Source organism: Haliotis rubra, unplaced genomic scaffold, assembly GCF_003918875.1.
Source record: "Haliotis rubra isolate DU_JTF1 unplaced genomic scaffold, ASM391887v1 Scf32, whole genome shotgun sequence".
Lineage (NCBI taxonomy): Eukaryota > Metazoa > Mollusca > Gastropoda > Lepetellida > Haliotidae > Haliotis > Haliotis rubra.
In genome coordinates, this window is record NW_025766991.1 from 2,875,110 (window position 1) to 2,899,107 (window position 23,998).

At 39.4% G+C, this 23,998-nt stretch overlaps 2 protein-coding genes and 1 long non-coding RNA gene across 5 annotated transcripts; 2 read left to right on the plus strand and 1 right to left on the minus strand.

Annotated features, from left to right (window-relative positions):
- The first annotated feature begins 85 nt into the window (after positions 1 to 85).
- LOC124283708 (ATP synthase subunit s, mitochondrial-like) lies at positions 86 to 4,498 on the plus strand. 3 transcript variants are annotated; one of them, XM_046719723.1, is made up of 5 exons: positions 86 to 129; positions 887 to 984; positions 1,731 to 1,939; positions 2,784 to 2,946; positions 4,117 to 4,498. In XM_046719723.1, the coding sequence occupies exons 1-5, from the start codon at positions 103 to 105 to the stop codon at positions 4,130 to 4,132; spliced, it is 513 nt and encodes a 170-aa protein (XP_046575679.1). In that variant the 5' UTR covers positions 86 to 102; the 3' UTR covers positions 4,133 to 4,498. The 3 variants fall into 3 exon arrangements, with proteins under 3 accessions (XP_046575679.1, XP_046575678.1, XP_046575680.1); XM_046719722.1 differs by having other exon boundaries at positions 98 to 150; XM_046719724.1 differs by lacking the exon at positions 86 to 129 and adding an exon at positions 354 to 554.
- LOC124283710 lies at positions 1,233 to 9,252 on the minus strand. The gene is made up of 3 exons (XR_006900385.1): positions 9,170 to 9,252; positions 7,551 to 7,553; positions 1,233 to 1,244 (listed from the first exon to the last, which is right to left on the minus strand). It is a non-coding gene; the product is annotated as an uncharacterized LOC124283710 (long non-coding RNA).
- LOC124283709 (activator of 90 kDa heat shock protein ATPase homolog 1-like) lies at positions 7,845 to 22,553 on the plus strand. Its single transcript, XM_046719725.1, has 10 exons — positions 7,845 to 8,080; positions 8,492 to 8,571; positions 9,200 to 9,310; positions 10,131 to 10,220; positions 15,695 to 15,714; positions 16,887 to 16,983; positions 18,480 to 18,553; positions 19,152 to 19,322; positions 19,572 to 19,673; positions 20,418 to 22,553. Exons 1-10 carry the CDS (start codon positions 8,001 to 8,003, stop codon positions 20,640 to 20,642), a joined length of 1,050 nt encoding a protein of 349 aa, XP_046575681.1. The 5' UTR covers positions 7,845 to 8,000; the 3' UTR covers positions 20,643 to 22,553.
- The last annotated feature ends 1,445 nt before the right edge of the window (positions 22,554 to 23,998 follow it).

Consider the following 23,998-nt stretch of genomic DNA (forward strand, 5'->3'; position numbering starts at 1 on the left):
CTGTGTTTATATCCCGAATGGACATTTATCAAATTATCTGCACTCTCCACCAAAGAGGATAATATTATTACCCATGGTACAAGCGGCTACTCATCCACACAGATGGCGCTGTTGCACAAAATCATCAAGGTGTCGTCCGTCAACCGCATATTACGTACCTTTACCGTCACGAAATCTAAGGCGCCTCAGTATTTTATGACAACGCTACTTTGCGTTTTTAAGTATTATGCAAAATCTATAAGTTTTAGATTACGACGAAATAATATGTCGTGTAATGGAAAAAAACTGTAAATAACATGAATACTAAGAAGCGCAAGTAAAATCGCTCTTACGGTACCGATTTTGCCCAAGCACTGTTGACTTGGATGCATTAATACGTCATTGTAATTCTTCGCAAACGTACATCCTCCATGCTTTCTTTTACGTTTTGCTTTTAGTATCTTCATTATTTGTTGTCATTTCAATTTGCTTTAGGACTTGAATTCATTGTAATGTAACTCATCTGCTGGAATATTTTTGATGCCAAAGTGGACATGGTTGAACATTTGGTTACTGTGAGGATAATTCCATGATAAACAAATAGTATTATAGGTAGATAGATTAAATAATACAACATTTATGTATGTTATTACAGACTATTCCCTTATTTTTCTTTGTGTCTGTCTTGCAGATATAATCACAGGAATTCATAATTCAGGATAAAACAAATAAATTTTATCTCTGTTGTTACTCATAAAGACCCCTTATATATCAATAAATATGTTTTATTATAATGATAGACACCAGAGGGTAAAAAGAAGGTAATGAAATGTAATTATTTAAATGAAAATATAATTGAACATGAAAATTTGGTGAGATTTGGTAACCACAGGTTATGTATTTACAGGAGTCCTGTAGAAGCCAATCTCTGAAGCTTACTGGTTTCTCAGGGACATCTGTGCCATCAAGGTGTTTGTGGGGATGGCTCAATTCGGTTTTCAATAGGTAATATTAGTACTATTGTCTAAAATGCTGTTGTATAGTTAGTATGCTGCTAACAGTACCAATGTTTCTTGCAAGAGCTCATGTAATGATCATGTTGACTACTGATTATGTATAATACATAGGTAATCTACATGTAAGTGAGTGACTTGGTTTATAGGGTCAACACTTTACACTCTGCTGTACATATCCAGTCTAGGTCGAGACCATTTGACTTTGAAAGATGACACTTATTGTTATTGGCAAAAACAAGGGTTGATTGTCTCAAGTTGTATGTAAGTGTTTGATTGTGGTATCAATGTTAAATGTGGCATGGTATTTCCATGGGCACACAGAATATCTCACTCAATCACTCACTCACTCACAGAACCCTGTGGTAAATTATGAGTACCCAATGTAGAGGTAGCTTACTTGTACATTTTAACAGCACTTGGTTGAATTATTAAACAAGGTTTCAGATGTTAACTGTAACCCATTTAAAAATACTGCAAATACACACCTATCAACAATAACTGAAACTGAAGTAGACATACACTGTTCTATAACTATTAGCTTAGTGATGTGGCTGCTTCAGTCTATGAGCACATGTTAAATTAATTCAGTTGGTTTCAAGTGGAACAGAGAAGAGTACTTTTCCTTATAAGAATGCAAGCATCTTTTCTGAAATTTTCCATTGAAAGAACAAAAAATTGAAAATCCACAAGTCAACCATGCCTTCAGAAGTGATAATGTGTTGTTAAATCCAACAGGGTTGATGAGGAACGTCTGAAGCAAGTAGGCCCTGACCGAGCATGTGCAGAGTGGGTGTTAAGGTGTGGCGGGAGTGTCAAGTGGGTGGGTTTGAATCACTGGGAGAAAGACTACAACACACTCCCAGCCAGTGGATTTGACAAGTACAAGGTCGAGGAGATTGATGGCACAACGTCTGCTGTCATGAGCCTAGGATTCCCACACCTGAGTAGGTAACATTTTGTTGTATTGAATTCCCTTAAAATGTATCTATAGCATTTATATTCAAACCCTTGGAATTCAGGGTTAGAATTGATCCCCAGTGACTATAAGATGTGAAATACTCAATTTGGTACTTGAGCATATTTTTTGGTTGATGGTGTTTACCGTATATGACCATAGCTTAGTCGACCTCATAGATAAGCTGTCCTAACTTGACCCTTAGAAACATTATAAAAATGGTATGTCCAGTACATAAACCTGAACCAACAACATTCTTGCTCCTTCTTGTCGTAATTAGTCTTTAGAAATAGTGTATAAACAAATCTGGAGAATCATGCAAGTTAATCCTGTTGTTACACTATGTTGTAATAAGTCGTACCCCAGTGACAAGGAATGTTGTTTATCATGTCAATCATCAGATAGTCTTGTCCAAACTCGTATATTTAATGGCAGCTGTCACATCACTAGAATACTGCTGAGTACTGAGTACACACAAATTCAGTCTATGCCGTCAATAAATGTTAAACAGTGAGAAAAATATGAGAGAAAGATGTAAGTTTGTACACCAAGCTTTTAAGAGGCGGTGGGGTAGCCTAGTGGTTAAAGCATTTGCATGTCACGCCAAAGACCTGGGTTCGATTCTCCACATGGGTACAATGTGTAAAGCCCATTTCTGGAGTCCCCCATCGCGATATTGCTGGAATATTGCTAAAAGTGGCATAAAACTAAACTCACTGACTCCAGCATTTAAGAACAAATTAAGAATGAGTTTGAGCTCTGAATGTGTGATGTAGAGGATATCAGTGAGTTCAATAATGTATTTGGTATTAATCCTGAATTTATTGCTTCAGGTGGTCTGACACATGTGAAGAAGATTGTCCTCCATGACTGTCGCTATCTTGATGACGATGCCCTGAATTACCTCCCTCAAGTGAAGGCCACCCTTCAACATCTGCAGATCAGCTCTTGTGGCGACATCACAGACAGAGGATTATCCCCCTTGTCTGAACTTGTGTAAGTATGGCTGGAATTGTTTTCCTTTTATACAGTAAAATCTGTATGTATGCATATCTGTGTAGTCATGGTAACAGTGACCAAGTATTAGCTCTGTGGCCTGTTACAGTCTCAGTACTGTGAATGTTTAGGATGGTTTGAGTGTTTTTTTATGCTATCAGCAAAATCACTTCAGGAGAAACCTGAAGTTTCACAGACTATACCCATGTGGGGAATGAGTGAGTGAGTTTAGTTTTACGCCGCACTCAGCAATATTTCAGCTACTAGTATATGGCAGCGGTCTGTACTTAATCAAGTCTGGACCAAACAATCCAGTGATCAACAGCATGAGCATCGATCTACACAAATGGGATACAATGACAGGTGTCAACCAAGTCAGCGAGCCTGACCACCCGATCACATTATTCACCTCTTACGACAAGCATTGGTTACTGAAGATCAATTCCAACCCGGATCTTCACAGGTCATTAAAGTATCAGAGTTACGATCACTTTAGCCCTGCAAGCACACAGGGGAATGGTCCCCAGTCGTTAGATGCAACAAGCTGTACTTTATCCACCCTGCTTAGTATGAAAAGTATTTGGTCAGGTGACCTGGATAGATCAGCTTTCTCTGACCTAGCTAATAAACCAGCTAACTGCAGGGTTTTACATCCAATGCGTGATTCCTGCGTATTAATTTTAACCCCACTTAATACTATCATCATATGTCAAGCTGGATGCACATTTTATAGGTGGCCCTCACAATGCAGTTCAATAAAAGCGATTTGATAAGCAAAATATGATATTGTTCTGATGATAGTTTTAGAGAGCTGTCAGATTGTTGATGTAACCATTCAATGCATTTACATGGGTTGAGGAGTTTACTGAGAATGATAAATACATTCTACTTGCAAATATTGAAAATGATCATCTAGAATAAAAAACCCCTATGGTAACCATCGTCCCTCACTGGTTTTCTTTGTGCCTATGGTCATAATATGTCAGTAAACTGTTGACCTAATGACTTCTTGTAGAAACCTCTGATTGATTCTGATGTAACTATTCTCCTTTACATGGGTTGAGGGAGTTTGGGTTTATACATTCTACTTGCAGATCATCTAATAAATCCTATGGTAACCATCACCCTGTAAGTGCCTATGGTCTCAGTAACTGTTGACCTTGACTTCAGAAACCTCGAAAGTTGATTCTTCGACCTGCCGGAAGTGAGGAATAAGTCTGCAGTTTTAGAACGTCTGAGATGATCACTTACCAAATGTGAAATAGATTATAACGAAGAAGTGCAGAAGGAGTCCTGAGCCAAGAAGTTCAACTTACATGTCAGCTTTAATAGTAATTTATAATTTTTGTAATTCTTATTTGTGTGATTAATAATTATGTTTGTGATGACTTTTCAAGTCTCTTTTATGTAATTTACAGACAAAGTCAAGTGAATTCATTGTGTCACATATCATTGTGACCTTAAGATTAAGGATCAAATTGATTCTTCTTTTGACAGAAGGAAACTGTTACACATTTTGTACTTGTCCATCAATAAACTGTTTATATGAAAATAGAGTTTATGTTTTATCTTATCCACAAATTTGAAAGGAAGTATGCTGGCACTGGGACAATCCAGTGAATTTGTTGACATGTTTGTTTGTTGTGTAACTCCTCAGTAACTAATATTCAAGTTATTCCAATAATCGAGTCAGGACCATACAACCCAGTGTCGGACATCATGAGCATCAATATTTGCAATATGGACATGATGACATACATCATCCACGTCAGCACCACATGATCTGGTTAGTCGCCAGTCACAACAAGCATTGCTGAAATAATGGTTGCAGTCCCAGGATTTGGTGAATTTTGGTTGGAATCCCATATTTAGACTGGATATTGGTTTGTCAATTTGCGGATTTCACTAGAAGTGACATTTTCATGGCCTACGTCAGCTTCTTCCTTCAATTATCTGAAAATTTGTGACATAACTGAAATACTAATTTCAGTGAAATGTGAACCAACTATACTCCACTTGATGTCGACCATATAACATATGGTCTATGCTATGACCAAAATACCTGTTAAGTACAGTCATGGGACATAAGTATTCGGCAGTCAGCAAAATACTCAGACTTGCATGTTATTTTAGTGTAGCTGTAATAATTTTCATTAATTCAGTTTTTGTTATTTGGTTGTCCAATGTTGCAGGTTGTTAGGAAATCATCTTGGTCACAGATACATAATTTCCATGTAATGTTCCTTCAAGTATTTTCTGCATTGTAGTTACATAAGCAACATATATACAACATTGTGTATTCTTTCCCCATAGACCGCCATGTTAAAAATTGTCATGACACGCATCAATCAAAGTGTGGTCATTCTTGAAATACTGAATGGAAAATAAAACGGAAATTATATCTTTGTAGCTGTGATGATTCATGACACACGTGCAAAATATGAACACGGTCAAACAAAATATAAATTCAAGACAATTTTTCTAGCTGCACCAAATTAACATGTAAGTCTATGGAAATTATGCACAAAGTCCGACACAGTTGCCCTTTAGTGTTTGGTATCAATGTGATGTCTTTTCCCTGAACGTACTTCATGTGTACGTGAGTAGGTGATTATTACTGATCTTGCATCTAACACTCTTAGTCAATAAAACTCCAGCAATATCGGCGTGCCATATAAAATAGTCTAGATCAGGTGCAATGTCAGTCAAGTACATGGACAAAGCTGGCGTGGCTGTCGTTCTGCCGGCCGTTTGGGCCAGGCGATGGGTATTTTACGAGTGCTTCCCGTAATTCCGTCTGGGCGATGACGTTGATTCTAGTTTTGTTCACAACACGGGTACAATATGTGTGGGCCCCCATTATGTGGCTAAACGGGTTAGCATTCTACTAAACGTTGCCATATGTCGAAACATTATGTTAAGTAATTCTTATATTAGATAATTCAAGCAGATAACTAAACAAAATGAGGCATGTTTCAAGAACATTATTGAAAACACAAATTACAAGAGTATGAGCATGACTGGTTGCATGTCTAAACCTTCCTTGATAAATCCCAGAATAAAAACGATTGTGATGTTATTTAAAAATAACAATTATGTTTTGAAATATGTTAATGATGATAAAACTAGCTATAGATCCCGTTATTTCAGTAAATATCTTTTGTATAATACTTTGGTTAATGGGTTATGAATAAATACATAAAAGACATGAATTAATCATTCAACGTTGGAGGTTTAAACAACATGTATGTAGTTAAAAGCAACGTAAACAACATCTTCGTGAGTAACAGGCAAACACAAACCTGACCTAACATTGACTCAAGCTCTAAATTATGAAACACGTCTTGGTATATAAGGACGCATTACATCTGTAACAATCAATCTCCATAGTAACAAATGGGCAGCTCTCTTGGTTAAATGCGTTCAGTACGTTGAATCACATTTAATCCCTAGCGCAGAACGAACCAACTGCGACTAATTATAAGTAAATACCGCTAATTATATAACCAACTGCTAATTAACCAATTGTCCATCTTAGCGTGGTAACAGTATCTGGCAATGCAGTAAATGATGAATGAATAATTATGGATATTTATAATTACATTCAATCCGTCTAATTAACTATTTCATTAATCATTAAGATCACATTTCTACCGCTACTTGTTTAAGTGTTTTGATTTCTAAAGTGTGTACACAAGAAATATGGAAGGAGAAACTAAAAATGATTTTACTGCTCGCTGTGTCCGTTTTACAACGTAGAGAACATTTTTAATCTAAGCATTTTTGCGTCATAAGTTCTTACAGAAATATTATCATTTGCAAAGATATTAATAAAAAAATATAAACAGATTAATGTAAACAACATATAATTGATCACTACATTCCCGATACACTAAAAACATATTTTGCATTGTTACATGGAGAAATTAAATGCATGGATGTATGCAATATTAGCATTTGTCGATTTGCTTCGTTATAGACACATTCTTTATCTGTGCAGATGTTACAGTAGAATGTGAAAGGTAAATTCTGTAGAGTTTGCTCAGTCATTCCTTCCATTCTGTAGTGGAAAATACGAGAAAAATGTACAAGGATGTGATCCGTTCAATGATTTGTGATGCTAAAAATGTCTTCGTGTACGTGATTGTGCAGAGTAAGTTCAGTGACACAAACGCGGGCAGGAAATACAGTGAGTGAGTGACTTTAGTTTTACGCCGCACTCAGCAATATTCCAGCTATATGGCGGCAGTCTGTAAATAATTGAGTCTGGGCCAGACAATCCAGTGATCAACAGCATGTGCATCGATCTACGCAATTGGGATACGATGGCGTGTGTCAACCAAGTCAGCGAGTCTGACGACCCGATCCCGTTAGTCGCCTCTTACGACAAGCATGGGTTACTGTAGATCATTTCTAACCCGGATCTTCTCGGGTCGACAGGAAATACAACAAATATATTCCTTCAGTTCAGTGAGTCAAGCAACGGCTATTTCTACAAAGAATCCCCATGTGGCTGATTACGGACTTATGGATCATCCAGAAGATCTACTTGTGTTATAAAGTGACAAATTAGTGAAGATAAAACACGTCGTATGAAGACAGACATTCTAAATTTACTAGTCGCCGCTGTGAAACAGAAGCATCCAGCAGCTTAATGCAATTACGTTTTAAAAGTCACTTGCACATTTGCGTGCTAGTACAGATTTGTCGAAGCGCTAGTAAAATCACATTTAAGATCTGCTGTTCATGATCATTTATTGAATTATCTGTTAGAGTGAACAAATGGATATATGCAGTAATGCATGGGTTTTCTGCGCGACCATTGTTTGTTGTCGTTCAACAGTTGTACAAAATCTTGACATCAAACTTTAGTACAGTCACACTTACCTCCCCCTGTCATGCAGGTGGCGTTATATATCAACATCCGGCGTAGTTTCGAGAAACGCATGTTTGCGGCGAGTAGATAACCGGTTAGTTCATAACGAGCTTATCAAACCCTCTGAACGGTTCCTAAATCGAAACCGACCACAACACAAACGTACAATCTGCTGATAATGGCGAAATGGGGAGAAGGGGATCCTCGTTGGATCGTTGAAGAAAGGCCCGACGCGACGAATGTCAACAACTGGCACTGGTAAGTGGCCGAGTTGACCATTTGCTCTCTGTTATGTATGAATATGGGGAAATACTTGACAGTTACAAACTGATTACTTATGAATTAATGTTTCAACAGCTGGACTTTTCACTGGTTTTAAAGGCACTTTACCGGGCGCACTTTTTCAGATTAATTAGCGCTGCTGGGGTTCCCTAACCCTAAACCCTAAGGATCGTAAAGGGTGGCATATACTTACCCCGCTCCCATTACGATCCTAAGGATCGTAATGGGAGCAGCGAGGGCTGCGCCCGGTAAAGTGCATTCTAACCGTTTTAAAGTTTAGCGAAAAAGAAACAAATACAATAACGAGATGTCTAATTTCACTCACTTGTAAGCATTGTTTGTCTTTGGATATAACCAATTTAATTGTCTGTGTTTTGTTTTTCTCAGGGTTGAGAAGAATGCAACAAGCTGGTCGCAAGATAAACTGAAGGAGCTGTTCAATGGCCTTGAAGTTGAAAATGAAAAGGGTATGTACATTAGTCTGTCATTTTGACATGCAGCTATAATTGAATCCCAAAATATATACAGAACTGTAACCTAACTCCGTTGATAATCTTGATTCGTGGATCGCGGAAATAATCATGCTAGCTCGTAAATTAAGTCTCGACTGACGTCACGAAGCGGTACTTTTGATGTACGTACAATGCCACGCCTCGCTGACAAGAAAGTTCTGAATCTCTGCATTACATGCAAGTACACTAAATATATTGACACAGTTCACTATTTGTTACGAGGGAAGAGTGCAGAGAAAGGGACAGCCAGGTGTGCGAGAAAGGATGGAGATGGGACAGCACAGGTTAATGAATCAATAACGTTGTCGGCACTTGCTTCTCTAACACCTGGCTGTCCCTTTCTCTGCACTCCTCCTTCGTAACAAATAGTGAACTGTGTCAAACTTTTAATGATAGTTTGTTAAACAACTTATTTTATTTTAGAACATAAATTCTGCAAACAAATCACAGAGTTGGTCTGATGTTTTGATTATGATCAGCGTTTCATTGAGTATTTTATGTTTATTAGTTTTCGAGTTAGATTGCAATTCATTGGTCCGCTTATGAGCCAAACGGACTATAACTGTTGTATATGTGTCTATAGGAAGCTGTGTAGTGAAGGAGCTCACCAAGGTGGAGGGTGAGGCAACAGCCAACAACAGAAAGGGTAAACTCATCTTCTTTTATGAGTTTGAAGTCACTGGAAAATGGTCAGGTCAGTACACCAGGAATACATGGAAGAATTCTTATATCTCGATAGTAGTGTTTGAAATCAACAAGTTGGGATCCTTGAAGTTTGCTCTTTTACTATAAAATCTGGAAATTCGAACAGTAAGGAAGCTTTTGATATTAGTAATATTATGCAGACCCCTTGACTTTTGTGCCTAAATTCAAGCACTGATTGTATTTTGAAAATTGTAATCTGCTTCCCCATCTCACATTTTTTGGTTGGAATAACTGAATTAGTTTATCAAACGATACAAATGAAACAACTATCAAATCTCAAATGCTGCTACAGTAATCAACCAACAAATGAAGATCAGACTGTCATGGTTTAAAGGTTTATGAACGAAAACTGACTAATTACAGGGATTTTCAGTCATTATGGCTATGCATGTAATTACTAACATGATTTCAAACTAATAATTAACTTTGGGACATTCACCTAAAGATCAGCCTGTGAAGACTTCGTTAGAATTAGTCTTCTTCATCCCATGCCTGTCGTAAAAGGTGTCTCAGGGGATCAGGTGGCCAGACTCATTGACTTGATTGATTCATGCTGTTGTATCCCAATTGCATGGACCGATGTTCATGATGTCAAACACTGGATTGACTGGTCCAGACTCAATTATCTACAGACCGCAATCGTATAGCTGGAAATAGTTTGTGTGCGGGTTAAACAACTATATTAACTAATAATCAACTAGTTGATTAGATGCTTCAACCTGTGTCCCAGTCGACACTAAGTCGATGATCATGTTTAAAGATGATGCATTGCACAGTGTTTCAGGAATATTTTTATGGTATCTTTTCAGGTAGTTTGAAAGACTCCAAGAAGAACTACAAAGGCACCTTTACCATACCAAACTTGAGTGAGGAAAATGATGCTCATGAAATTGATGTAAGCAAAATGCTTTGTTTATAATTAGGTATTATTTCAGGGCTTCGCTCATTATCTGATCATGCTCATGGTAGCTTCTAGAGCCAAATATACTTCTCAGAAGAACTTCAAGAACTTCCATCATTTACTTTCAAGGTTACTTTAGTCATGGAAAAAAATCTTTAACATATTTTTTACTTTATGTTTGGCTATTGAATCTGATGTCTTTCCAATGACCTGGTTCACTGTCTTCATACACTGAACTTAGGTTAAATGAAGAATAAGCTCAATGAGCTGACAATGATTATATATGATGGAAAGTATAATTATCATCAAGTGTAGAAATACTGAACAAGAACAATTCTTCTGTGGATATTCCTCTTTGTTACTGTCAATGCAACATTTCAGTGTAGATACTAACACTTGTATCAAGGAAGTAAAATACAGCTGGTGAATAGTTTATAAATGCACACCACAACCCTAAATATTTCCTTATCCTGACTCATGCTAATTATGCTTGTCTCCTTCCTCTTGCAAATGATAGTGGAACACTTGAAATCCCTTGAAGTTCCCTTTAAAAAAAGCGGACGTAAAATCACTCAGCCAAGAGTAGCGTCCCTTTCCTCCCTTTGGCGCCCAAATGGTCACATGATCGGCCATATTTGTCACTCTCTCCTTCTTCGCCCTTGAGGACGGTTGTGAGAGCACCTGGGTCCCTATACGGCACATATCCTTTTAAATTTTCGGACCTTACATCAAACCTATTGCTGTATACGTTTTTTAGGATTATATGTACATTTCATGAAAACTTGTATTCGTTGTAGGTACCGAGTGTCTATGACTGACCCTCGTTTATTATGTCCTAATTGCACTGTTTCATGTTCTTTCAGCTCTCGTAAGTATAGTGTAAAATTAAATTTGGTTGAATTTAATAATTACCTTTTTTTCCATCCATAGACATGCTAAGGACTGGGTACGTAGGTATTCACACGTCATGTCTAAATCGAGTGACTGCGCTGATAACCGTGTGTTAACCACTGCTGCAGATATTCATAATTCTAGTGAATTGCTGAACGTTTCTCAGGAGCAGGTCGATGTACCAGGGGTGAACGCCGAAGGCCATAAGAGATGATCGCCTACTGAGCTGACCTCATCGCAGATGAAGAAGACCAAATCTTCATCTTTGCAGAAAAAGAAGGCTACTACCATGAAGACTTCAGCGAAGTCTAAGATCAGCTCTACACAAAGACGTGGTCTTTCTCAGCCGAGATTGTTCCTCCGGAAGAAGCAGATGTTTATGATGATCCACCCATCCTCATACCTGAAGTCACCATCGTCAGTAAGAAGACGGAGCCTGCTTCTACAGCTACATCGGCATTGGTATCAGCGCAGACATTGACAGAAGACCTACTATCAACGCAGACATCGGGTACCAGAGATAGCAGCAGCGTCAACTCTTCACGAGTGCAGCGAGCCTTAGATGACGTCTCTTCAGTATCAGATGCATCATCCCTGCAGCAGTCTCTTCAGACAACGCAGAACTTCAACCTGGGACTGTTCATGCAACAGTTTACAGACCAGATGATGTCGATGATGGAACGTCGCTTCGCTCAGGAGAAGGCTGCTATGAAGACCGCTACAACGTCTACTAGCCTGCGTGAAGGCTCTACAGTCTCCCCACCACATCTGGATGAAGAGGGAAGCCTGCGCGAAGGCTCACGGACATGACGATCTTCCCCATCTGAAGTAGACGCCCCAGAGAGTGCTGCTAAGAAGTCTCCACGCAGAAAGGAATCGAGGCTTTCTCCCGAACCCTACTGACGTCACAGATACGAGTCGTCATCTCCATCGGACTCTGACGTCCATCAAGAGCCTGCACGAAAGCACTCCTACAGAGGGGAAGCTACTTTCAAAGAATCCACCTTCGCGAAGACCTAGAAAAATATCTCAAACCTCCAGGAAGGATTCAAGATTGCATCGGGATCGCACGCCTGGGCGAAGGTCTTCATACAGATCATCCCATAGAGAGAGTGGAGATTACGTCAATCAGCCTTCGTGAAGGCTTAGAAAGATATCTCAAGACTCCAGGAGGAATACACGGTGACACCTGCACGTAGCTCTACATACAGAGACTCACGTCATTATGGATCTTCAGATAAGGTAATGTCTAACTTCACTGTCTGAAGTTAGAAGTCTGGAGAACCCTACTAACGTCAGCTCAGCATAGCAGACCCCTCCGATGACAGTCGACCTGCACGAAGGAATATTAGCTCTCTCGGATGAAGGCCTGCTCGAACGTTTACGTTTGCGAAGATCTTTACCATCAGAAGTATCAGCAGTTAAAAGCCTGGAGGATTCAACGAATGCCAGCTAAGCGTTAGCAGTCCACAATGGGGCTTCCACGCAGTTTCAGCGCCTCAGCAGGATGGATTCTAACACAGAAGTAGATCCAGTCGTTCTCCAGGATTCTACAGACTGCGCAGATACAGATCTTCCAACTTGGACCTTCATCAACCTGCGCGCAGGCATTCACGGGGAGGATTATAATCAGAGTCAGCATGTCCCGCCATTCAATGATAGCAGATTTCCCCTTCATCATACGGAGCCCTTCATGATACATCAGGGTTTGGGATTACAAGATCATCAGTGAATCCCATAATAGATATTCAAGATAAAAAGATAACACAACTGGACACTACAACTAGATGTTGGCTATGTTGGATCAACGTGTGGCTGAAGGAAGAGACACACACCTGAAGTAACGATGTCAGATAAAATCCGATGAAACACTGATGATGAAATTTCATCACATGGGCTTACAAGATATCAAAGGGACAGTTAACAGCATTGTTGCAGTTTCTCAGCGAGGCATCAGTTAAGGTAAACTTTACAGAACATCTGTATAAGATGACGACTGCAGTAAAGATTATAAAGTTGAAGAATACAGTCACAACAGACAGGGAACAGTCTGCTTACATCAATATTATGCGGCGAGGTTTTCGCACGCTTCCACTCAGCCATCAAGACACGTGTTCACTCGTGTAACTCCGGCACAAGCCGAGTGTTGACAAAGAAATCAACGACTGCACAAGATTCTACAAGAATCATTTTCCGGAAACACTGGTGACGTCACAGTCACGTGCCAGGAAGTCGTCTACAGTTGTAAACAACTCTTTCAACGTGGGAAAGGCTCCATTTACAGTCCAGTTAGCAGGGTACAGCGTGGTTCGACTATCTTCACGGCTCATAGGGTCACTTAATATTGATTATCTGGGGACTTGCAGCGACAAGCGTGAGATGGTTTCTGCGCGCGGCAGCCGGTCGGCTATAAATAGACTTCACATCGATGGCAGTCCCAGTACATCATAGATTTTTGCTGATCTAGAGACGATGTATTATGCATCAACGCTGCACATTGTTCGGATTCTGGTGACAACATCTTCATTACATATTACCGGAAGATTGATGAGACAAGCTTCAAGCCATGATTCCAGAATTGATCATCTCTACGCTTCCATGTCGGACATGGCAAGGGCTCCTAGATCCACGTACCTACAACGTAGGATATGATTGCAGTAGATGCCTAGTGATCTCCTAATCAGAGTTGGAACCAAAACAGGATCTTCAATTGCTGGGAATATGGCTCATCACACCACAGAATCACACAGTCGTCCCAGAGGATCGTTGGGTCAAGATACAACATATGATATCTCAAGTAATGCTCTCTCCGTTGACACTACGTGCTTGGCAAAGCATGCTTGGTCTACTCACCTCAGCTCAAGACATGACTCGCAAAGGGAGACTACAGCTGTGCCCACTACAAATATTTGTGAACGCCCATCTCCACAGTCTGAATCCGCTGATACTACCGGACAGCCTGAAACCATACCTCCTATGGGGGGACTCGGAAGTCGAATGTTTGCGGAGGAACCTTATTGTCAGAGCCGGTTTGCAACACTCATCTCTGCGTACATGCATCGCTACAAGGATGGGGTGCCCACCTCGACAACGAAGTGGCAGCAGGGAAGTGGTTGAGTCAGGATCAGAGTCTGCACATCAACTTGTTGGAGATGAAAGCAGTGATCAACGCTTTACAACACTGAGATGGGACTTTATTGCCAAGAACCAACTGCCCGGCCAGCCTGACAGACAGTTCCACATCCCAGCACTCTACAGTCCTTTGGCCACAGGATACACAGGATCTATCCTTATGCCCTGTCAGAGCACTAAAAGTCTACCTACAAAGGACAAAATAAGGAGACGAAAAATTCAAGAGCCTGTTCATCCCCTTATCCACTGAGACGCCCACGGAAGTCTCTCGGACAACGATATCGATCTGGATGAGAGCCGTTATACTAAGGGCCTATAAAGCAGCAGGACTTGAGCCTCCACAGGAGCCTCCAATCCACATGAAGTCAGAGCCCTGGCGTCAACACTTGCTCTGCATGGAAACTGCTCGATTACAACTATAATGGAGGGCTGCTTTTGGAGATCGAACACAGTGTTTGCCAACCACTACCTCAGAGACATTGCCACCGAAGACGTCTCTGGCATTCACCAGTTTGGGCCACTTGTCCGCTGAGAAAATCTCACCCTTTTTATCACATGACTTGTGAAAACCAACGCTCTGGAGAGCAAATGGTTAAAGTCCAGACTAACATGAGTGATAGACCCTGTACTTGTATAGGACATACTCGTACATGAAGATGGAGTTGCAATAGATAACTAATGGAATATTAGTATATCTAAAATCCACACGAAAATGTCAGGAGAAGTTTCGGAAGAAATCTGACAAGTTGTGGTCCCCCCAGACTCATCAGAGAGAAGTTGAAAGAATCTTCAACAGTGCCGTCATAAGTTCCTAAGGGGGGTAATACAGGACGTAAATCTACAACCAGTGAATCCAGAACGTGGCCTGACCCACCACCGTTTCCGACGGAATCTGCAAGCATGAGTCAGGATAAGGGAAAATATGTAATTTTCTGACTAAAATTAATATTTTATACTTATCCTGACTCATGAGGTTAGCCCTTCCAACCTCCCCTCTTATGGCACTCTGGAATTCCCTGTAAATCCGGGTGTCAGGCTTACATACGGAGAGAGTGACAAATATGGCCGATCATGTGACCATTTGGGCGCCCAAGGGAGGAAAGGGACGCTACTCTTGGGTGAGTGATTTTACGTCCGCTTTTTTAAAGGGAACTTCAAGGGATTTCAAGTGTTCCACCATAATTCGCAAGAGGAAGGAGACAAGCATAATTAGCATGAGTCAGGATAAGTATAAAATATCAATTTTAGTCAGAAAATTACATAATCAGAAGTTCAAAGGTGTATTTCAGTGAAGAATTCAGTGTCAGTTATTGTATGACAAGTGTAGAGGTCACCTCAAGCATTATGTCATTGTATCCATCCTGCCAACCTGCATGGGTTTTTGCAAGACAACAACTGGCCAGTCAGATAGCTAGAGTCTTTAATGAATGATAATATGGATGTTTTCAGATGTGCATGTTTCACAAGAAGTGTGTATTACATGATCAGTGAGACATTACCATGATTTGTTTTTAACAAGAGTGAGTGAGTGAGATTAGTTTTACGCCACACTCAGCAATATTCCAGCTATATGGCAGCGGTCTGTAAATAATCGAGTCTGGACCAGACAATCAAGTGATCAATTGCAATTGGGATACGATGACATGTGTCAACCCAGTCAGCGAGCCTGACCACCCGATTCCGTTAGTCGCCTCTTACGACAGTCATGGGTTACTGAAGATCAATTCTAACCCAGATCTTCACGGGTAGTTTTTAACAGGAAATGTTCCTCCTGATACTATTACTGTATTCGATGTAATAAGGACTCTGGGTGTTTAGAAAAGTAACAAAGATCCACTTATTAAAACAGGAAACATGTTAAAAGTTGTTGCCAGAGATTGCATGATGGTGAAGAACTTCACTCAAATGTCAAGGAAACTGAAACCTTTTGAAAAACAAATTGAGATAACCTTTCTGCACTGCGGCTTTCTGTATATAAGTCATGATACACACAAAATAATGCGTAAATTTTCTGTTTTATATGGGGTCACTTATAATGAATACTTACAGACTGATCTAGAAACTGTAACTTATCCAAGTGCACTTATTGGAGCAGGGTGTTTAATAAGGCTGCAACGAATACACTATGTGGCGAATATGATACGTATCATGAATATTGGGTAACAAATACGAATAGTTATTCACGAATACAATATTGTAGTTAAGTTATTGGTGTACAATATGGAATGCCCATGTTGACAGTTTTGATTTGTCACAGCAATAACCAGTGATCTCATGACACTCAAATTTGGTATGTAATAGTTATAGATGATGGCAGTACCATGTGTGGCCTTGGCAAACTCACATGACTTGCGCTACTGCATATTCAATTCTTGCATATCTCACTTTCCAAAAGTACACAAGGGTTCAAGTAAAACATGCTCCCTTAAAAAAATTGTAAATACTCGTTAATATTCAGTTCTGGTGACCACGAATAACGAGTTGAATTCATGAAGGGCTACGGTTCGATTCACCGAATATGCGAGTGAATCGTTACAGCCTTAGTGTTTAATACAGATGATATAGTAAACATGCTAGGTTTTAAATATGTTAATTATCTGTTATTCTTCCTGACAGGTGAATGTTACCTGTGAAAGCACAGAGTGATGATGCCACAGAAGTGAAAGAAATCATGAGGAAAGTTGGCACCACAGTTATTCAGGAAAAGATATCGGAATATATAAACAAACTGCGAGAAGGTAATTTATTATGTAGGACAGTCCTTTAACGCATATATCCTTCAATCTTGATATAGCTCCAATCCTATGTCTTCACTCTTGTAATTTGTATCAGTGTGTTGCCATGTTGTTGGGCTGGAACTTGATTACTTGTATGGTACATAATAAATTACTTAATTACATGTATTCATCCCTATTAGCAATTAACATTTCCGATTCCATCCACATTATTTCCACGAACATACGAAGTACAGCATTATCAATTTTCAAAACACAAAGAGTGATTTGTAATTGAAATCTTAAGGACATTATTCTAAGATCAATACAAATAACTCACTCTTGTAGCAGTGGCTTGAGTGTTATTTGTTGGAGAAATCAATGGCTTATTGTCACCACTAAAGTACTGTCGGAAATAGAAAAAAACTGGTTTTTTCACATATATATCTACAATTTATGAAGTTAAATTGTGAAAGTGTGAAATATCTGTTAAACTAAGTTCGGCCTAACTACAGTCTCAGTGGTAGGGAGATAGGTAACGTTAAAAAAAGGACTTTACTGAGGAGAAATGCAGAAATGAGCAATGCAGGCTTTTCTAAGTCCAAAGCAACTTATTTAGAACAGACCATGGCTTTATGCAAATTAGTGTGCAATGATATTGTATTTTAAAGGACCCTTTTTAAATGCCTATTTTGAAACTAGACTTAGCTTCATTATAAACGATGGCTGACGTAAAAAATACTAACTTTAAAACTGAAACTATGAAGGATGTAGCTACCATGGAGCGTCACTATACTATCACTATAAAAAGAAACAGGTAGAAGGGGTCGTCTCAAAAGCAAAACCAGGTGTCGCAGACGGTGGTTGGGGTCGTACTGGGGGATTAGAGATATCAGCTATGATAAGATAATCCTTTAGGGGAATTAAACTGGGGGAAGTAAATGGCATGTCTTAACAATTAACAAATAATAATCCAGTCCTGTCGGTCTTTGGGTGGTCTTGCCACCAATATATTTTGAGACATTTAATGCGATAGTTGATTTAAGCTTTTCTATGGGTATCATATTCTTTTACATATCTCAACATAAACGTTATGAAAGACACATACGATGATAATCAATAGATGAGACATATTCAATACACATGAAAAAAAGCACAAAATATCTTTGAGATGACCCCTTGTGCCTGTAGGCAGCACATGCATTTCATGCCAGGTGAGTCGACGATCCGTTGTCATACCTGGCTCAGCAACCTAATTGCCATCTATAGTCTGATCTATTGTTTTCACCAGCTATTCATATTTTTTCTAAGTTTTGCCCTATTTTACGAGTAAGCATGCACTTCTGGATATCCTATTACACATCCCACTGAACGCCCAGTTAGGCCGATGTGAGTTATTTCAACATATGCTACTTGCAGTTGTGTAAATTTTAGGGATACAGAGTAACAGCCTAATAACAGTTGTTTTCTATTTCCGACAGTACTTTACTAAGTCTTTAGCTTGATTGTTCTCTTTGTAGAATATGGTCAAGGCATAATTTTACCAACAAAGGACTGTGCCAAAGCCTCAGCTCCAAAGGTAGCAAGCAAAGAGGTGAGTAGAGTTTGTTCCTGATGAAATCATTTCCAGAAATGATAAACACGGGTGGTATATATATTGTTCACTGTGCAAATAGCATATGACACTTTTTTATATCTGTTTGCAAGTAAGTTCTATACATTTTCATCTTGTTCGGAGGACATTGTTTGGGCTAGCTGTGCTGATGGTGCACCAAGGGGCATGACTCCAATTTCTTACCACACAGGCTGATATCAATCTCTCATTATAAATCCACTGAAAAGCAATATCATCCCAGCATAGCGTGTAGAATGGGTCTGGTTATCACACCTTGTGACCATCTCTTCGGCTCAAACATATATCCAGGTGTTTTGTTGTGCAAATGGGGGCAGTGGGGTAGCCTAGTGGTTAAAGCGTTGGCTCGTCACGCCGAAGACCCGGGTTCGAATCCCCATATGGGAACAATGTGTGAAGCCCATTTCTGGTGTCCCCCGCCGTAATGTTGCTGGAATATTGCTAAAAGCGGCGTAAAACCAAACTCAGTCAGTGTTGTGCAAGTGCCCTTGGATAGAGTATCCATCATGACATGACTATCTTCAACACATATTTATCAGTACTTTTCTTCATATTCCAGAACAAAGCCAAGGAAGAAATGAATAAAGTGGTGAAGGCCTGCAGCCAGCAGATGGAGGCACTTGGGGTGCAGATCCATACCAAGAAAGAAAGAGTTCAACTGACGGCAAGGGAAGAGTTCAAATGCCGGGCTGCTGACCTTTACCGACAAGCCGCTCTCACTGACAAGGGGGTAGGTACTTCTATCATACATTCACTGACAAGCTGTTTGGTACTTCTACCTTGCTGTCACTGACAAGCTGTTTGGTACTTCTACCTTGCTGTCACTGACAAGCTGGTTGGTACTTCTACCTTGCTCTCACTGACAAGCAGATAGGTATATCTATCATGCACTCACTGACACCAGGTAGAAGTGCGGTTTAGATTGGCCTGGACTTCCCTCTCTGTTTAAAATACAATTACCCCTCTTCCTCATTTGTAGATGGTGGAAGCATTTACTGGTGGACCTGCTACACTAGAAGCTGCCAAAGGAGAGAGGTTCTCACTGATGGGCGGCCATGTCACAGGGCAATTTGTGGATCTGGTAAGTGATTGAAAACTCTGTTCATATATCTTACAAAACTGCCTTCCACAGATTTTGTTTGAGCAAGATAAAGCATTTCTTTACCCCCAATGCTTTGCAGACCGTTGTGATTCAATTGTTACTGGAACATCAGAATTACATGAAATCACTAACCTTTAACCCATGCTTGTTAACTGTAATTTTTAGAGATAAAGACACCTCTTCATACTCTTCACAGACTCCTCAATAAATAGTTAAGCCTCTAGGGCAATGATTTCTTTATCGACTTGTGTTGAAATATCTGATATCAAAAGAGACTCAGATGAGATTTTCTATATATGTTTTGAAGAAAAATATATGTGAAAGTATTCACATCATGGCAAACTACCCACCACAAATTTCCCCTAAAATAGGTACCGGTAGATAAAGGTAAATCTTCCCTGAGAGGCAATGAAAAGGTAGGTGAAATAATCTGACAACAGTTTTATCCTGTTCACAAGGAAATTGTCACTGAACAGCACCAAAACATGTTCTGATGTTAAGAGTGATACATCTGCATGTGACTTTAACATTTCAGGGCGGTGGGGTAGCCAAGTGGTTAAAGCATTGGCTCGCCACACCAAACAGAAAGATTCCCTACATGGGTACAAAGTGTGAAGCCCATTTCTGCCGTGATATTGCTGTAATATTGCTAAAAGTGGCATATAACCAAACTCTCAATCACTCACTCACTCACTTAAAGTTAAACATTTCTGTTTCTTGTAGGTGCCCGAGAAGAAGATTGTCCAGAAGTGGAGGATCAAATCCTGGCCAGCTGACCATTACTCTGATGTGACTATAGAACTAGACGAGCAGGATGCATCAACTGTGCTTAGGTTAACCCAAGAGGGGGTCCCTGACTCCGAGTACGACAGTACGTTACAGGGCTGGACAACCCATTACTGGCAACGCATGAATCAGGTGTTTGGATTCTCGGCTCAGTTATTTTGATGCAGGAGAACATAGAAAACTTTTTTAATAATGACTTTCTAGGAGATGCTCTCTATATGGGATATTTATTGTACACATCATAGTGTGATTGTGTGCCGTCAGCATTCCCTCTAGGGGTCAAGGTCAACATTGCCAACCAGGACCTCGTGAAGGAAATTCACACATAAGCTTGTGATTGATACAAAGAAAAAGAATGGTTGAAGTATTGTATGGATGAAGATTTTCCTGTTGGATGTTCTGTACGAGATTCCATTCATCTCAAGATGTGTTCAGGAACAGCTGCATTTACTGAGTCAACTATTCAGGATATTTCTTGTTTTTCAACCTTGTGTCAATCAAAAACAGCTGAGAATCTACATGCTAAACGTGTGCATTGTCTGTATTTAAATGCCTCCAGAATTTCTGCTTGTGAGAGAATGACATTTTTTATACTAGTATTGTGATATGAACTGTTCAGATAAGTGTATATTGAGTATTCATTCGAACAGTTGGTAGAAAACCAAATGTCCAGAAACTTAATGTTGAATGTCAATAGGGCATTAGGAAAAACACATTCATAAATTGGAACTGAATGTATATTTTGTGTACCCTTTTGTTGATTGTTGTCACATTTTTAAACAGTGTTGGAAATAGAAAGGGAATTTTTGTTCCTTGTAAATCAGTGTTTTAGGATGATGGACCTGAAATTTAGCTGTTGCATCATGAAATGAGAAGTCTGAACCAGATATAGGCAAATATCTGCTCTAGATTCTGTGATTTTACCATGACTTTAAAACAGCAACTGTGTGTCAAGGCAACCCACACTAATTGATTTCAAGGGTATGTTAGGTAGCATGAATTTTCAGGACCCTATTCCACAATGTTAAGTTAGCACTATAATTGTCGTTACATACCTCAGGAGGCAATATCTTCTTTTCCTGCATCCATTCTACTTGAGCATACAGGATGCACATGACTTCCTGTCAGTGGTTTGTCAGCTGATTCAGGTGCGTCATACCAGGTAGTCTGGTCAGTTCAGATGACAAAACAATGTTCTCTATGGTTCTCATATTGTGTGTGCCTGCTGTTTACATGTTGGGACACCCAGTGTTGTGTTGTCCCCAGTGAGTATGAATGAATGAGTTGTTAGATTCAAAGAAGGGTATAAGTGCCCTTTTTGGCTCTCAGGAAATTTGAAATTTGCAAACAACTTTTAACTAATGGTTTGAAAATTATCAGATCTGTTTAAATGTTCGAAATCATTTTCCTTTTGCTCCCTTTCAAAATCTGGACATTTGGCATGGTCAGATACATATATGGCCAGAATTAGTGACAAGGCTGATTTCTTAAACTTCAATTAAACGTGTGTGACATCCGATAATATTTTTTTACCGACTTGCTGATGTTCAAATATTAGTAACATTCTTCATAAAAACTTCTGAAATCACAATTATATATTTGTTGAAAAGAACAAAAACCAGTTCTCATTCATATCTGCATTTGAATTTCTAACTTTTTCTCAATATTTAAATTATAGAGATCTTGTGAGCCAAGAAGGGCCCTTATTGCTACTTGTGTAGGGGTGAATGTGAAGCTGTAATATGTAACAGTCTTCAAAAATATGTGAATAGCAGCAAATATCAAAGAAGAGTATAGGGTTATGATAAATCCAGTCAGCAAGGCTACATACTGTAAGATTTGTCTTGTGTCTGTCATAAGAGGATAAGGTTGCTATGGCTGGTTAGGTATTGCTGTGTGCATGTATTTATTGTTTTGGCCTCTACTAGTTCCTTGCATCTTCTTCAACTGGCTAAGTATATTGTAATGGAGGTGTCCACAAAAGGATGAATCTATCCTGTATTTCTTCAACATTCATGAGACTTGACTCAAAATAATTCATCACTTTGTGCATGAATAAATTGAAAGTATCAAGTGTGTTTGTCGTTTTGATTCAGACCAAATTTTGTTTAACACAAGAACAGTATTTCTGTTACATCATGGCACTTCACCTTGATTGGATGGAAAGCCAAAGTGATGCTGGCTTTAGACATTTGTGGTTGGCATGGAGATCTGGCTGGCAAAGAGGTAAATAAAAGTATGGCTAATCTGTGATTTGTATCCATAGTCACAATTCTGACACCTAAGATATGCCAATTTGGTTGATAATTGGTTCCATGGTCAAGCATCATAATACTGGTGGATTTATATCAGTGTTGTTTGGGACAAGCTAAATGGTTGTTCTTAATGTTAGAGGACAAAAGGTATCAGAAAAAAGGGTATTGTTGATGTCCACGGGCTGGGACCATGAGGTACATTTTACATTACCTGAATCTCTGTGCAAACTGTTTTTGCCATTGTAAATCAAAAATGGGCCAAGTGATCTTACTTTTTTCCCAAATACAAATAGAAATGCCATTTAACATACATGCTACAACCTTACGATTCAACAAGATGTAATGCTTTGTTTGTTTGTTGTTTAATGCTGCACTCGCCAATATTCCAGCTATATGGAGGTGGTCTGTAAAGAGTCTGGACCAGACAGTCCAGTGATCAACGTTATGAGCTTTGATGTAAGCAATTTGGCTACAATAACATGTCAACCAAGCCTGAGCACCTGATCCCATTAGACACCTTTTACAACAAGCATGTGTTGCTGAAGACCAATTTTAACCCGAATCATCATGGGTAGATGTATTGCAGCCCCTTAAGGCATCCATTGCATCCACACAACGTTCAACACACCTGGTGGAGATAGAACACAAAGACACTGTAAACCTGGAATACTTTTTTATTATATCCCAGATGTACAATACAAAATATAGACTGCAGCGACAATGGCAAGCTTTGAGAACGTACATCCATGTATCACATTGACTGAACATCACACGCTCCCATCACATTCAGCAGTCTGCCCATAAATTACAATGCAACGTGACAACTATATACAGATGAAGTCGGAATACATGCCATTGGATTTTAGGCTGTATTATGGCTAATGACTTACAATCATACACACGAGAGTCTTGGCACATCAGAAATGTCAACACTACATCTACATATATTTTGAGAAATTCTTGGGTCATGATGAGACTTGCACAGAAACGTAAGCTGGCAGTGGGGATAAGTGTTTTATGCATATTATGTTCCATGTTTCCACAGCACTAATGCAGGATAGCAGCTTAATGTACACATTTCAGGCATGATGGCATGTACAGATAAAACCAAGTATACATTGAAATCAGATTTTAAAAGCTGAAATGCGAGAAGGCTGGAGAGCATATGTGGTCTGTGTATCGAACAATATGTGGCATTTAGTATGAATGTGTAGTCAAAGGTTCAATGCTATTTAAATCAGATCATTTACTCCCATTACAATA